This window comes from Diospyros lotus, chromosome 12 (genome assembly GCF_014633365.1).
Source record: "Diospyros lotus cultivar Yz01 chromosome 12, ASM1463336v1, whole genome shotgun sequence".
NCBI classification, from domain to species: domain Eukaryota; kingdom Viridiplantae; phylum Streptophyta; class Magnoliopsida; order Ericales; family Ebenaceae; genus Diospyros; species Diospyros lotus.
The window spans coordinates 31,280,903-31,297,498 of record NC_068349.1 but is presented as its reverse complement, the minus strand read 5'-3'; the positions used below and the strand labels follow the sequence as shown (position 1 = coordinate 31,297,498).

General features: G+C 30.7%; 1 protein-coding gene across 5 annotated transcripts in view; it reads right to left on the bottom strand.

Annotated features, from left to right (window-relative positions):
• The window catches only part of LOC127786656 (uncharacterized), a 47,047-nt gene extending 43,870 nt beyond the window's left edge, over positions 1-3,177 (bottom strand). Inside the window, exons 1-6 of one of the 5 annotated variants that reach the window (XM_052314190.1) lie at positions 3,046-3,177; positions 1,666-1,791; positions 1,439-1,565; positions 633-760; positions 483-552; positions 283-385 (exon numbers count right to left, since the gene is read on the bottom strand). In XM_052314190.1, the coding sequence (XP_052170150.1) occupies positions 283-385; positions 483-552; positions 633-760; positions 1,439-1,565; positions 1,666-1,791; positions 3,046-3,167 (676 nt within the window). In that variant the 5' untranslated portion in view covers positions 3,168-3,177. Of the gene's footprint in view, positions 1-282; positions 386-482; positions 553-632; positions 761-1,438; positions 1,566-1,665; positions 1,922-2,879; positions 2,919-3,045 lie in introns of those variants that run through there. The other 4 variants (XM_052314192.1, XM_052314191.1, XM_052314193.1 and 1 more) reach the window with 4 other exon arrangements.
• Between the last annotated feature and the right edge of the window lie 13,419 nt (positions 3,178-16,596).

Here is a 16,596-nt window from a genome sequence, read left to right as displayed (position 1 = left end):
AAAATTCCACTAAGCCCAACATCATTTCCTATTTTCATCTTTAAAACCTATTTTCTCTCAATATTATACTGTATTCCCTTTTTTCTTTTCTTACAACAAAAGTATAAAACTTTGAAATATAAAAAGAAAGGACGTGAATATATAAAAAGAAAGGCTTCACATTCACATCCTAGGATCCTCAAGAATCTGTATAAATTGTTTTCATGAAGATATGCTAATAAAATAGTTGTGCAAGTCACTGCCTCAAAGTTTTTTGAGATAAAGTAAATAAATGAAACTTACAGAGTTCATTATATGAATCATGATCATCAACACCAATCCTGCATTTAACACTGACCGGAACATCTGAGTTGGCAGCAATCACCGACATAGCCTCGGCAACAAACTTTCCTTGTAAAAAGGTAATTTCCGTATCAATGAACATTGAGAAACAAACCACCATCTATGATAGCAAAACAATGTATCAACGCAATAATTCAAACCTTTGGATCAAGCATAAGGCGCACACCAAAACACCCATGTCCAGCTACCTTTGGGCTAGGACATCCACAGCTGGACAATGAACAAGATCTCAGTTTACGGAAGGAAAAGAACAAGGAAATTTAAGAGATGGAAAAGACAATAGAACGAACTTAAAATTAATCTCATCATAGCCATAGGCATTCGCTAGTTCAGTTGCTTTTGCCAGGTTTTCCAAATTACTTCCCCCAATTTGCAGCACAATAGGATGTTGTTCTGGCGTATATGCCAAGAACCTGTCCTGAGCAATATCAACGAAATTATACAGAATCAGAAGTATTCAGAAACTGAAATATCAGAGACACCTGAAATTCAATTTAATCTGATTAAGCAACACAAATAAGAATCAAGATATGAGATATCAACACCTAAATTTATTGCTGAGAATAACATGAACAACCAAATATGGTAAACATTCACATTGAGGTTTCTATAATTTCAGTAACCATAAGCTATTCACAGATTCTACAAGGTAGTTACCACTCTTCCACTATCAGTAACTGCTCCTAAATCACTTCCACTACCTCCCCACTACTCTATATCTGTTACTTAACTGTTCCTAGAACGTAACTATAAATAACAACTAAATAATGATACAACAACTGAAATAAAAAATTCTAGGGGGCATGACAACTATCATTTCTAGGTTTAACATAATATTGTTCCATATAATTTAACTCAGCAAGGAAGTTCAATATAAGTGGGTTTTACAGAAATAAAAGTAGAAAAAGAATGCCATAAAAAGCATGGGAATAGTCTGAGTCACCATTCCCTCATTTGCAATCCTGCCATAAAAAGCATGGGAATAGTCTGAGTCACCATTCCCTCATTTGCAATCCACAAGGAGTGGTCAATGAACTTTCAACCTCGCCATCCCCTATTCATCAGACCATGAAAATTTAAATTTTGCAATACTTACCAAATTTCCTTTCTGATAAACAATTGTTTCAGCAGCAAGCATTTCTGTGTAGAGCCATGCATGTTTGGAAATAAGCCTAGCAAGTGTCCTATAATGATTATCTGTCCAATCCATCATCGGAGCAACACTGAAGACACATAATGGCAACAAGTTCAGCTTCAATTTAATAAAACACCTAATTGTAATCAAAGCTAAATCGAAACCGAGAAAAAAAATCAGTCAGTCACCTGAACCAAGGAGGAAAATACCGGGCAGCAACCATTTCAGGTTTTCTATCCAGTTGATGCTTCTTATTGTAAGCAAACAATATTGGGGCTTTAGTAGAACTTTGTATGCAAGAATTTGATGCAAATCTGCGATGATTTTTTAGGGTAACAGCATGAATAGGAGAAAAAGAAGCAAACAAAGTATGTCCAGCAGACTTCATCATCCCCCTAACTAGATGGTAACCTGCTCTTTTGTGTACCTATCCATTAAATAAAACTACATTACAAGTGAGAAACACTACTGACCATGACATACACGGCTAATCAATGTCATGTCTAGAACTGGAAAAAAAAAATGAAATGCAAGCAATTTATCACCACTTAGCCAAAAGCATCAACGATTCAAAGTGATGCAAAGCTTTCTTTCAGCATATAAAAAATGTTTAGCCTTAACGAAGTTAAACAGAAATTAATAGCCAGCAGATACTGGCACTTTACCAATTAAATTAATTTATGTTTTATATTACCAGATAAAATTAGCTCAAGTTAAATTGAAAAGTTACAGAAAATCAATCGTAAAGAACTGCTATTATATAAATTAAATCATAAACAACCCATCACTGCTTGATTTCAGCAAACAACTGAAGAATTTAGAATCCTATACATATACCTGCAGTTAATTGGCAGGCTAAAAGATTGAAATGTGTTATAACAAAAGCTTTAATTTTGGATAAAATCTTAACAGAAACAATGAGAGCTAAGCTTTGTAGACCACACCCAAACATCTCATTCCTCTAAACGCTATATATAAATAAAACCATTCCTTTAAGTTTAGCAGCTGTACTGGAAACTAGTAAAATCACAATATAAAAAAAAAGAGAGCTCAAGGAACTTAAATTTCACCAGAAACCGACCGTACTATCACATCTTTACTACTGACATCTGAACTCAACTCCGAAATATACTTCACCTCTTGGGCAAAATTTCTGAAGCAACTTTTTCCACTATTGAGCAACACAAGCAAGAAAGTCAACAACATATGGGTCTCAAAACACAGTGGTTCAGCCGCAATAATTCCCATAAACGGGTCATGTATCTCGACAGAATCTCCAACACAGTTAAAAAATCTTAAAAGGGTAGACAAACAAGATTTCTAGATCACAAAATCCACAAGAGAAAATACTTGAGACGGAATTTAATCCGAAAACTGATAAGATATAAATGAATGCACGTACCACAGAAGTTGATGCAAAGAAGAAGATTGCAAATTGAATAGAAATTACAAATGTGCATATATACGTGTATAAACGAACAAAGGGGTATATATACATATATATATATATAGAGAGAGAGAGAGAGGGGGGGGAAGTGAAAATGGGGGAACAGGATTAGGGTTTTTACTTGGACGAGAAGTGTCGCCGCCCGGCCGGCGAACTCGGCGCAACTGCCTGACCGTTCTCTTGCGTGAGGGAACAGGCGAATGCGGAAGAATCCCTCTGATTCGGGTTCTTATCACCATTCATTCAAATTTTATTGGAATAAATTGTATAAATTATTTTTTATGTTTTAAAAATTTTAGATACCATTCTTATTGTTAAAAATTTCAAAATCGTTTCTTTTTTCCCCTCTTTTTTTCATTTCACAAAATATATTTTTAATTAAATATTTTTTAATTATTAAAAATATATTTTTCAGTAACAAAAATATATTCACAATATCATAAAATGTATAATTACCTTATTACAAAATAAAAAAAATTAATTACATAAATATGTCAAGTTTTCCCTAAAATTCTTATATAAACTAAATATAGATAATATTTTTCAAAATATGTTTTATATTTGCAAACTAAAATTAAAAAAAAAATTGTTAAACCCTATCACTAATAGAACCATCATATAAAGGAGAAAGATAGGAGGTTAGTTATGTAATCGATTATATTTTAAACTTACTCGAGTATGAGAATTCCATTACTCGATTAATTTTAAGTAATAGAAAACTGCATTGTTTACTCGATTATAAAATAACGTTTACTCAATTAATTATGATCATTACTCAAGTACAAATATTATTACTTGATTAAATATTAAGTCTAGGGACTCAACAAACTTTTAATTTACTAGTTCTCGACCCGTGCGATATACGGGATACAATATTCAACAAATATATATATATATATAAAATAATAGTTTAAAATATAAAATGCACATTACAGTAAATTTAATATACTACATGAATTAGTAAAGAAACAATAATTTTATTTCATTATGATTAAAGTAAATTTTGGAAGATTTATTTGTATACAACATTTGTCCTTTGTAGTGGATCCGGTTATATAAAGATACATTCTACAACAAAAAAAAGATAAAAAAAAAAATATTAAAGACAGATAAACAAAATTAAAAGATCATACTCCAAATCTTCAAGAACAATATCAATATACTTTGTAGTGGATCCGGAAGATGATTGAGTTCTAACTTTGTCTTTCTGGACGACTTCGCCTATCATATCTTTAAATCTGAGATAAACATGGAAAAAACAAAAATGAAAATGTATTATAATTGTGGAATAGTGCGTCTCACCAAAAAGAGATGCAAGCAAACAATGAAGAATAATTTTAAAAAAATAAACTAAAAAATTGATTTAAATTAACTGAGAAAAGAGACAAAACAATGTAGTAAAAAATTGACCGAAAAAAGAGGTAGAAAAAGATTAACTTAAAAAAGGGGCCGAACACACACTAAATAGATAAGTTTTCTTGGACTGTGGACTGGACATAATTTCGACAAAAGGCTTGATCCTATATATATTATTAGGAAATGATTGATCTTCAACCTCAGTCACTTGAGTGGTCCTCATGAAACTTAACACGTACATATGTGTGGTAGTCTTGAACATCATAGTATTATGATCAACTTCGAAATTTTTCATTATGTACAACTTGTGCTCTTCAATTTTATCTACAAAGTAACGCATCAAGTTTTTCGCGATTATTGCATGCATTCGTGTCCCCTACATAACATGATAAATAACACATTACACATATTATATATTGGCAAAAACAACAAAAGTGCATGGTACAAAAAATAGCGTTTTTCGAACTTACATATTTGTCAGACAATACTAAAGCAATATTATTAACCTCGTTCTGGTTATGATAACTGTAAACTTTTCACTTTTGGATGACTCGTATCTTGAACACCCAATTTGCCAGAGTGTTGTCAACATATCTCAGCATATGCAATATTTGAGTTATGGCAAATACTGTGTCTCAGTTTTAGTTTGTAAAGAAATCGATTGAATGAAGAATATTTATCTGCTATATTCCTAAATATTTATATGCTATATTTAGATGCCATTTAGGGAGCAAATAATTTTTTTTGTTTGACAAACAGGTTCCAAAGATGTTTCACTCGTTTGGAAGGGTAATTTTATCTACTGTTTAATGTGTAAGATGTGTTTTTTTATTTCTTAATTCTTAAATATTTATCTATTGTATTTAATAAATTGAATAACTTGTTTTTTTATGCATTGGAACTGTTATATTCAATAAATTGAATAATTCATTTTTTGGTGCATTGAAACTTGTTGTATTTAATAAGTTTAATATATTATAATTAAATACTTTATTTTTTGGTGCGTTGGAATTTGCACCAAAAAATATTTATCTGTTGTATTCAATAAATTGAATAATTTATTTTTTGATGCATTAAAACTGTTGTATTCAATAAATTAAATAAATCATAATTGAATAATTTATTTTTTGATACCTGTATTCAATAAATTGAATGTAAGATATTGAATTAATATTGAAATCATTATCAATCATATTTATTTGTTGTTTAATGTGTAAGATATATTTTTTTATTTTTTAATTCCTAAATATTTATATGTTGTATTTAGATGTCAGAAGGAGCTTGAAAGTTTTTTTGTTTGACAAACAGGTGTCAAAGACATTCCACTCGTTTGGAGGGGTAATTTTATCTGTTGTTTAATATGTAAGATATATTTTTTTATTTTTTAATTACTAAATATTTATTTGTTGTATTCAATAAATTGAATAATTTAGTTTTTAATGCATTAAAACTGCTATATGCAATAAACTGAATAGTTCATTTTTTGATGCATTGAAACTTGTTGTATTTAATAAGTTGAATAAATTATTATTGAATAATTTATTTTTTTGTGCATTGGAACCTGCACCAAAAAATATTTATCTGTTGGATTTCTAAATATTTATCTGTTGTATTCAATAAATTAAATAATTTATTTTTTGATGTATTGAAATTGTTGTATTTAATAAATTAAATAAATCATAATTAAATAATTATATATTTTATTTAATTACTATATGCTGTATTCAGATGCCATAAGGAGTTTGAATTTTTTTTTGTTTGACAAACATGTTCCAAAGACGTTCCACTCGTTTGGAGGGGTAATTTTATATGCTGTTTAATGTGTAAGATATATTTTTTTATTTAATAATTTATTTTGTGATACATTAAAATTTGTTGTATTTAATAAGTTTAAATAAATTATTTTTTAATGCATTGAAATTGCTATATTCAATAAATTGAATAATTCAATTTTTGGTGCATTGAAACTTGTTGTATTTAATAAGTTGAATAAAATATTATTGAATAATTTATTTTTTAGTGTATTTAAATAAGTTATATTTAATAAATTGAATAATTAATTTTTTGGTTTAGTGCATTGAAACTTGTTGTATTTGATAAATTGAATAAAATATTATTAAATAATTTTTTTTTGGTACATTGAAACCTGCTATATTGAATAAATTTGCTACATTGAAACTTGTTGAATAATTAATATGAGCAGAGTAATAGCTTGGGAAAAAAATAAATAAATCAGCATAGTTTAGGCGGGAAATTAGACAAATCAACTCTTAGCAATGACTATCCTACTTTTATATATATATCAAGATTTTTACTAGATTACAAAATATATCTATTTGAGTATAAAAAAAACATAACTCGATTACAAATAATATTTCACTTGAGTACAAAAAATAATTATTCGATTACAAAAATACTTTAATTAATTTTAAGATGATAGAAAATTGTATCGCTCACTTGAGTACAAGGGTTTTGTTAGTTAAGTACTTTCTATGTTTACTCGATTATTCTTACATATGTAATTGATTATTTTTTAAATACTTTGACCATTACTCGATTACTCTCCTAACTTACTCGATTGATTTATACTTGAAAGCTTTTGATGATTTTTCACATTCTCGATTAAATTGAATATATTACTCGATTAATTTTTTATAAACATAAGAGTTTTCCAATTATTTTAGTCATCATTATTGAACCAAATTTATTATTTTTCTTTGTCATTAAATCAACACACCTAATGAATCAACAAAAACCAATTAACTTATGAGGAGCAACAAACTTGAAGGGAAAACATTATATGCTACTTATGGGACATACAAGAAAGTTAATATATGATTGTTATGCCAAAAAGATCTAGAGGACAAATGGATGTTCTATTAAATTCACTTTGTTATAGCAAGACATCCTAAGATTTTCTTAAATGTATTTATCTTTTATGTAATTTCCTTTTGAAATTGTTGAGAGATTTTTATTTTTCCCCACTAGTATTGTTTTGATTTCTTTCTCATGTTCTTACTTGTTTACTTTTGCAAATTTCTTTATTAGGATGGAGGGAGGTGGGTGCACATGAATGACATGGAAGTTGCTATGGTCTTCTTTAACTTTTTGCTTTAGCTTTGTGGCAATGTTGGGCCATGTATATAGTCTTTTGTGTGGTGGCACAAATAGTCATGGATGGTGAAATCATCCTCAACAATTAACAACAATATATAGCAATGAATGTCTTTCCCTACTTATTCAATGGTGCCATGCAGATCTATCTACATTTGGATGACCATTTGACTCCTTCTCTCTTTCTTTTACAAGTGATCAACTTTTAGAAAGAACAATTATAAAAGCTCTTGAACCAATATGTTTTAGAGAGAGAGAGAAATAGAGAAAGAAAAGTTACTTATATTGTTTTTCCATTGCTTAGGGACAATAGTTAGAGCATTTATGAAATCTTTATATATATAAAAGTATAATAGTCTAAAAAAAAAAAATTCTCCCAAAACTTGCATTAATAATTTACATTTAGTACTTATTGTATTAATAATTTGTATTTTGTAATTTGCATTAATAATTTAAAATTTTTCAATTGCTTTAAAATAATAAGTACTAATTACTATAAAATTAATAATGAATTTTAAATACATAAGTTTTTCAATGCTAATCATGAGTTTTACAGCATATTATTATGTGAATATTAAATATTTAATTAATTCGTCAATCAATAAAAAATAAATACTATTTATGAAGAATATGAATAGACACTTAAAATATTAATTAAGTCACAAAAAAATTGTATATTAAATAAAATATTATCTTTATATAATATAATAATATATAATATCTACATAATAAAACAGATCGTTTTTAAAAATGTAGACATTTGAATGTCTGGGATCAGTTTTGATATATTTGATGGTTGAGATTAAACCATTTCTTGCCCAACAATCCTTCTCTAATTTGCGACGGCTCAATGGCTGGTTGATTAATGGACATGTGGGCAGCTCAATGCGTAAGTGCCTCTCTCTTTCTCTCTCTCTCCCACTTCTTCAGTCATTGCCACCCACCTACTCGCCGTTTTACTCCTTTCTCTTTCTCTTACTCACTACCTCCCTCTCTTTTTTTCCCTCTGTCCACCGCGCATGAAGCTCTATTCATAGTGTGTATCTCTTCACCGTGTATCTCTCTCATCCCTTATCTCATCCCTTTTTGTCTGTCGCCGCGCATGAAGCTCTAAATCACTGCTCAAAGGCACGGTATGTATATAGTCACTGTGTGTATTAAACATAACTTTTTGCTGGGAATATGAATGGGCAAAGCAAAGCAAAACACCCACACCCAAACAAACACACCCGTATGTATACAATTGCCCATTCATAGGCACGGTAGATATCTGTGTGTATGTATCTCTTGCGACTATATTTATATATGTGAGTGTATATATGGCAACCATTTGATTGTTTTCAGAGAGGTTCATTCATAGGCACGGTAGATATCTGTGTATTTATATATACACTCACATATATAGTCACTGTGTGTATATAGTTCCTTTAGTTTTAGTTCCATTTTCCACATCATATCACGGCTTTAGATTTTTTGTTTATATGTGCATTCCATTATGCTATGTTCTTTGCTTTTTTGTTATTCTGTTTGTTTTGCTCTAAGGTTGTTGAGTATGAAACTCTAAGTTGCGACTGTGTGTATGTATATATATTCCTGTAGTTGTAAAAGTATTTGTTGTATTTGTAAATCTATATAATAAGACAGGATGGTTTTTGAAAATGTCTCAAAAGATAGATATTTCAATGGTTGAGATTATTTCTAATACATTTGATGGCTAGAATTAAAAATTTTCCCGCCCACAACAGCCATCTCATTGTCTTTCTCCATCTCCCTTTGTCTTTCTCTCTCTTTCCTAGTCCTTCCCACCCACCCATCCCCCTCTCCAGCCCCTCTCAAGGGGAATAAACTTTAAGGCAGGGATTATGTATTTAACAGAGCTTCTTCCGTGGCTCGTTGTGCGTCTGGGCTCTTCAAAGAATGCCAAGATCAGGAGGAACTCAGCCACCCCTGACATCGCCAGCGCTCCGACAAGACCTGCGCCCCTCCACCACCCCCCGCGAATTGTATGTTTCTTATCTCTTTCTCTAAGTGTTTTATGCGCCTCTGCTGCTTCTGTGCATTATTTGAAACTGCGTAATGAGAGAATAATAGCGCCCTTAACAGCAAATTTGAGGCCTCTCAGCACTGACAGAAACGACCTTACTGCACATATGCATATATATTATATGCATAATTATATAAATAGAAGAGAGTAGAGAGAGGCAACCGTGAAGCAGATTACATAGGCTTTATTTTATTTTATTTACCTTTTCTGCCTGCCCATGGGGTTTGATTATTGTGAAATAATTTTTTCTTTTTTAACAATTATTATTAAGAAATATGTAAAAAAATTACCCATAAGCTGATTTATGGTTGGATTAATAATATTTTTTAACTGTGTGTGTGATTATTTAACTGTGTGTGCATGTGTTAACTGTGTGTGTGCGCGTGTGTTTCTCTACCATGTGTGTGCTTATATTATGTATATGTGTGTGTTCTGTGTGACGGTAAAAATGGGTGTGTGAATATGGGTGTGTATATAAAAAGTGGGTGTGTGATTTGATCTGCAGGGTCAGAGTAGTTTCAGATTCTGCTCAAAGTATGTACAAAAAATCTTTAAAGATTCACGGTGTGTGTATGTATCCATTTGCTTAAGATTCACCGTGTTTAATATAAGGGATGAGAGACAATGAGAGCAAAGATAATAAATAAGATTCACTGTGTGTGTATGTATCTCTCATCCCTTCTCTCTCTCTCCTCATTGTGCATATGTATATATTGTATGTAATACTGTATAATCCCTGTATATAATTCCTTTAGTTTGAGGCCTTAAGATTAAAATGATGGTGGAATAAATATTTTAGTTCCTGTATATAGTTCCAATGCATATCCAATGTCCGTGTATAAGTCATTCTATGTGTGTATATAGTCCCTGTATATAGTTCCTTTAGTTTTAGGCTTATCTCACAAAATGTATATCCATTGTGTGTATATAGTCCCTGTATATATTTCCTTTAGTTTGAGGCCTTAAGATTAAAAAGATGGTGGAATATGTTAGTGTAAATATAGTGATTTTAATATTAATATAGTATATATAGTGATTTTAATATTAATATAATGATTTGCTAATGAAAAATGTATAATATAGTGATTTTTTTACATTTTTTTAACAAAAAAGTGACATTATATTTGTTAATAATATTAATACAAATATAATTAGTTTTGATTTTAATTAGGGTGAAAATTTCATTTTTATTCAAAAAACAAAGGATGTCTCTTTTTTGTTAAAGAAAGCAGTAAAAAAACAAATCAAAGATATTTTGAAAAATAGATCAATCTTCATTTGATGCTATGTTTTACTCTATTATTTTAGAGCAAATAAATTACATATTTGAAAAAAATAAAATTTAAGTTTTCATTAACATTTTTTTTTAACTCCCAACTGAAAACTTAACATTTGTTTTTACCCCCAAACTTAATTATATATGTTTCATCAATGAGATAAATAGGGGGATGTTTGTGAGAGCAAGGAAGGAGATGGGAGAAATAGTCAAGAGGAAGAGAGTAATGTGAGAGAGAGAGAGGGAAGGGGAACAATAGGCTGAGAAACTTAGAAAGGGGAGGGTGCGAGCACAGAGAGAGGGGCGACGAGTTGGTGTGTTGCGGAAGAACACTTACCAAAACAGAGGGTTAGTACAAAATATAAGCAAAACCAAAGAGATATCGAAACCAGCCAAGAACACAAAAGAGTAATAGTAAAAGAAACTCCCTGTATAATAGCTTTCCAAGGCTCATATCTGGATTTGTCCAGATTGTACCACCCAGATAACTCCAAAAATAGAGACACCAAGACTCACGGAAGCACTTAAGAAACAAGCCACGGAAACCCCCAAATCGGAGCCCTAAACCCTCTCGGCCAGAACACCAAAACTTCTCCCAAAACCACACAGGTTACGTTCACAACAAGATCCACCAAGGAACAAGAACGATCACAAAGATATGGGATGAAGAACAGTACCAGAAAGCTTACCTTAAAAGGATCTGTTGAACCAACTAAATAGGGGCTACTCACTGATCGACCAAGAACTTCCAAAGGAAAGGAAGACCCTTGCTATGAAAAGAAGATTTGGCACAAAAAGGGAAGAGCCAACTCACGAAGATCGGCCATCAAAGAAAACAATCGGGAGAGCAAAGAGCGAAGGAGAGAGAGAGTTCGGCCGTCAAATGAGGGTGAAGAAAACAGAAAAGAGGCCTTATATATGACGGTGCTAGGGCACGGCTAAAGGGTCATTTGGCTTAGACTTGGGCTTGGGCTTCCTTAAGTCTTGAGCAAATGGGCTCAGCTCATTTATCTTCCAAGGGCTTAATTAAGGGCTTATGGCCCGACTTTTTAATGGGCTACCAATGGGTGGTATATTTGGACGGTACTTCAATCCCGAGCCGAAACCTATGAAGATAAACTCGACTATTTGTCATAGCCTTGGGTCTCATTGGGAAACAAAAAACAACATGGTGCTCGCAGCGGCGGAGGGGGTGACGACGGACGATGCTCACGGTAGTGGCAAAGCGAGGGGGGCAACGATCGGCGAATGGTGCTCTTTGGGCGGTGGGTTGTTTTAGACAGAGAGAGAGAGAGGGAGAGAGAGAGAGAGAGAATGGGGGATGGCAGAGAAGATGAAGAGACAGGGGCGATGGCGGATCTGGTCCGGTGATGCTGCAGTGGGGGGCGACAACAGGTAGTGCAAATGGCGGGGGGTCGACGGGTGGGGGAGACCAGCCAGAGGGGTGCGAATTGGGAGCGGTGGTGGTGGGGCGATGGGGGCAGTGGCAGATGGCAGTGCTCTTTGCTGTGGAGGGGTGTAAATATGAGTTTAGTGCTTGATTATTTCGCATTCAATTTCAATTTTTGATTTTTTAAAGTTGCACCGTACCTTCAAGCACGGGTTATCCCTAGTATATATTAATATTAAAGTAGAATAGTTTACAATTTTTTTTCCTCTCCAAAAATCTGTCAAGCTGTTTTTTGCCTCTAAAATTTGTATTAAATTTGCATGGGTTTTTTGAGAAATATTAATAGACAACTTGAACTATTAATTAAGTCATAGAAAATTATCTATTTATTTAAAATTTTATCTTTATATCTTTATTCTATATATATATATATATAACATTAAAATAGGATAGTCAGGCAAAGTATTTTGCCAAGTGTCAATCAATGGTGAATTTTTTCTCTAAAAACCTTGCGTTAAATCAAATGTAATGATTAATTAATTATTAATTTATTTTAATAATTATATTATAGTGTTGAAAATGTGATATCTTAACAAATTCATAAAAAATTATTTAAGATCGTCAAATATTTGGATTTTTCAATACTAATTAATATTTAAGGTATCACATTTTTAAGACTATGGAAGAAATTAAAATTCATATTTTTAAAATTTTGTTATTATTGAAAAACTTGTTCTTACTCACATTTAAGAGTTTTAATTTATATTTATAATATAATAAATAAAAAATAACGAACGTCTTTGAGTGGATATATTATAAATTTTATAATATTTATTTATAAATAAATATAATATAATAAATAAAAAAATTATAAGTATTTTGCCAAGTGATCTACTTAATGTGTTAATTATTGTTTAGCATATTGAATGGTGGTATATTGGATTAAAAGTGTTTTTCATTAGTATATTGAATAACGAATAATTAATTAAATTTAAATTTTGATAAAAGATTGAGTATTAAAAAAAATTGTAACTATCAATTTTGTTAAAATTATTTAAAATATCAAATTTAATCTTTTATTTTTAAATTAAACTCTCTCATGTATATATCGCACAAGTTTACCACTAGTTAGAGATTAAAGAAGAAAAGAAATGAAAGAGAACTAAGCAAGTGGCTAGGTTTATGATGAATTCAACATTTGTTGGGTTACTTGTTGAATAGAATGATTAGAACTTATTGTGGAGTTTCAATGAACCAAGTGAGTTTCAATGAACCTAGTGAGGTTGCTATTTTCTAGTTTCAAAACATTATGGATACCTAGCATAATTAAAGACTCAATTATGACAATTTTGATGATACTTGTGTATTGATGTATTGTACATTTATATTAATGTGACAAATTATAACTCATCAATGCCCCAATGTCATCAAAAGTGTCATAATTGAATATCCAAAAATCATTTTTGTTTTTGTTATAATTACTAAAATAAGTTTATCAAAGCATCTAGTTTTTGCTTTACGAGGGTAAGCGTGAATTATTACCGAAGCAAAAGGGTAGGTAGAAGCCAAGTGTAATATCCCCTATTACACACGATTAATTTATAAGTAGAAGATTGGTCGTAACACCTCATTTTTTCCAAGCATGTCATGCCTTCAAGAATTTTTGAATTTTTTTTAACAATAATGCTTTAACGCTTTAAGAGATGTTATTAGGGTTTAATATGGAATGTGGTCTATATGGAACCTAAGTTGAAATACATTCTTCAAAATAGTATAAACCTCTAAAACAAAGGTCTAGATATCCATTTTGATGTAATAGAAATCTCAAATTCTAGAATAGTACAATAACCTAAATAAATAATTAAATCAATCAAAAAGGTTCCAATATTACAAATTTTTCTTCCAATTAAACAAAAAATTAAAATAAACAACATCTCAACCTCCACTACTTTATCTTTCTTTGGTTCCATTACCTGACATATGTGAATATTACCAAAAAGAGAGATGAACATTTAAGTGAAGGTTCACATTATTTTCATGAATATGGAATGCAAAATATGCAAGTATGAGGCTACATATGACCCGACATCCCCATGTGTTATAAGGGAAAAATTCGTCGAATCATTTATCAAGAATATGATCTTGCACCCTAGGATTGAGATATAAAATGCAAAATGCATCCATGATCAATTAATTTTAACTTGCAGTTACACACAAAGCTATAAAAATATAAAAGGTGACCACCATGCATGTATTATGCCATTAATCTCAACAAATATGACTGCCATGCATGTGTTTATGTGGTTAATACCCATTACAAAGCAATTTATAGAAGTAAGATGATAAAATTGCAATTTAAGTAGCATTCACAACAATGAAACATGAATTTTGCAATCCAAATAATAAATTGTGCATAAGTCTTTTAAGGGTTAAGGGAAGCCATTCACCTTGATTTTTGTGTAGCTCGCTCATTTGACTTTCAAGCCTCAATCTTGGTCTTGCACGTGCCTCCTCAGGCTTTAAAATATATATATATATATATATTTTTTCTTTTCTTTTTCTTGCTAGCACATGTAGTCCACATGCACGTCCACGTGCATCGCATGTTGTTCATGCACCCAATGGCTTCTTATTCTCTCGTCATTTTCTCTGGCATTTCTTTTCACCACCTATTGCATACGTCTTCTTCTTTTTTTTCATTTATTATTTTTCTTTTTTTCCCTAATTTATTCTCCTTTTACTTTCCTTTTCTCTCTAGCCAAAACAACCACTGTTCTCACTGGTTCATGCCTCATTGGATTGATTTTTTTAACAAAGCTCCTAACCACTGACAAATTACACCAAACTACTTGGTTTTTGGCTTAATCTCTCCATCTTCTTCTTATTTACTGTCAATTTCCCAAAAGAACAACTAGCAGGTTGTTGATTTCATTAGTAAAGTCTCGATTCCTGCAAAACATGATGTTTTGACAAACTACTAATCCTTTCTCAAAATAACACTAAAACATTCCATTTTTTCCCAATTAAACCCTCTTGACCCCAAAAAAACCCCTTATTGAAACCTCAAAATAATCCTTCAAACCCCTTAAATTGAGCAAAAATTAGAATAAACTTTGTGAAGAAAACTATCAACCAAAGCCATTTATTAATGGCCAAAATCAAGCTCTAATCCACCCATCAAAAGCCATGGCAGCTAGAGACCATTATTGAACCTATGTTCCAATTGCCTAAGTCGTGCCATGGTAGCCGAAGGTTGTTGTATGTTGATGCAGCGTTCACATGGTCAAAATTTGAAAAATTACACTTTGACCCCATTTTTATTATACTTAGGCCTGAATGCTCTTTGTTTATTACATTTGTACCCCCATTAGTTATAAAAATTAAATTTTGTCCCTTAAAAAATTTCATTTTTTTAATTTTTTAATTTTGAAATTTCTCCCCAACTCCTCAATATATTTTCAAATATATATAATTACACTAAGGTCCCTTAATCATTATCTTATCATATCAAATTATTGTTATCCAAGATATTATCCCTTAATTTTCCAATCAATTTCACCAATTAATCTCAACCTTATGTTTATTATTATATTATTTCATACATATGTATATATTAATATATGCTATAACCTTATCTCTCAATTTTCAATTTAATTTTAATTGGTTTAATCTTATTCATTCATATATTCAATATATTATATTAGTTTACATTATATACATATATTGCACATTTTATACATAAATATACATATTTTTCAACATTATATATATATATATATATTCCAACATCAATTCTCATCGTTGTTTACAAGATTCTTCTTCTTAATTTATCCTAATATATGCATAAATATATATACATGTCTTTGTCTCTCTCGTTTTTTTTTTTTAAAAATCAAGTATTATATTGGCTATATAATATATATTAAGGCTATTTAGTGAAGTGTTTAAAATTAAGTGACTAAGTGGGCGAAGATAATGGAAAAAATTAGGAAATAATACACTCGAGAACTTCGAATTGATTAGAACAAAACATTAATTGATCAAAGATGACCAATAAATTAGTGATAACATTATGGAAGACTTCATCAATTAAAAGATGACCTCATAATTGGTTGTAGTATCATAGAAGACTTTTGGTAATTATGCATTTTAATTTTAAATGTCTGTAACTTATTCATGTATTCATCTAGAGTTATGTAAATATTTAAATTTCACATATAACTCCTATATATGAATTATATATGGCATTCATTAAAAATTGGTAGTTACAAGCATTATATCTCACATTTATTTGGTGGGTTACATGTAAGCTTAAATCTTGGAGGTCACAAGAGCCAATAAAATAGAGCTTTTTTGGGAACACATTTGTATCTTATTCACAAGTTTCTATTTCCTTTGTGTAAGAGTTTACTAGTTTGAGAAAAGTGTTCTTTTGGTGGAACTTGGGGCTCAAGCTCTTGTGTAGGGAGTCTTTTTGAGTCATACGATATTT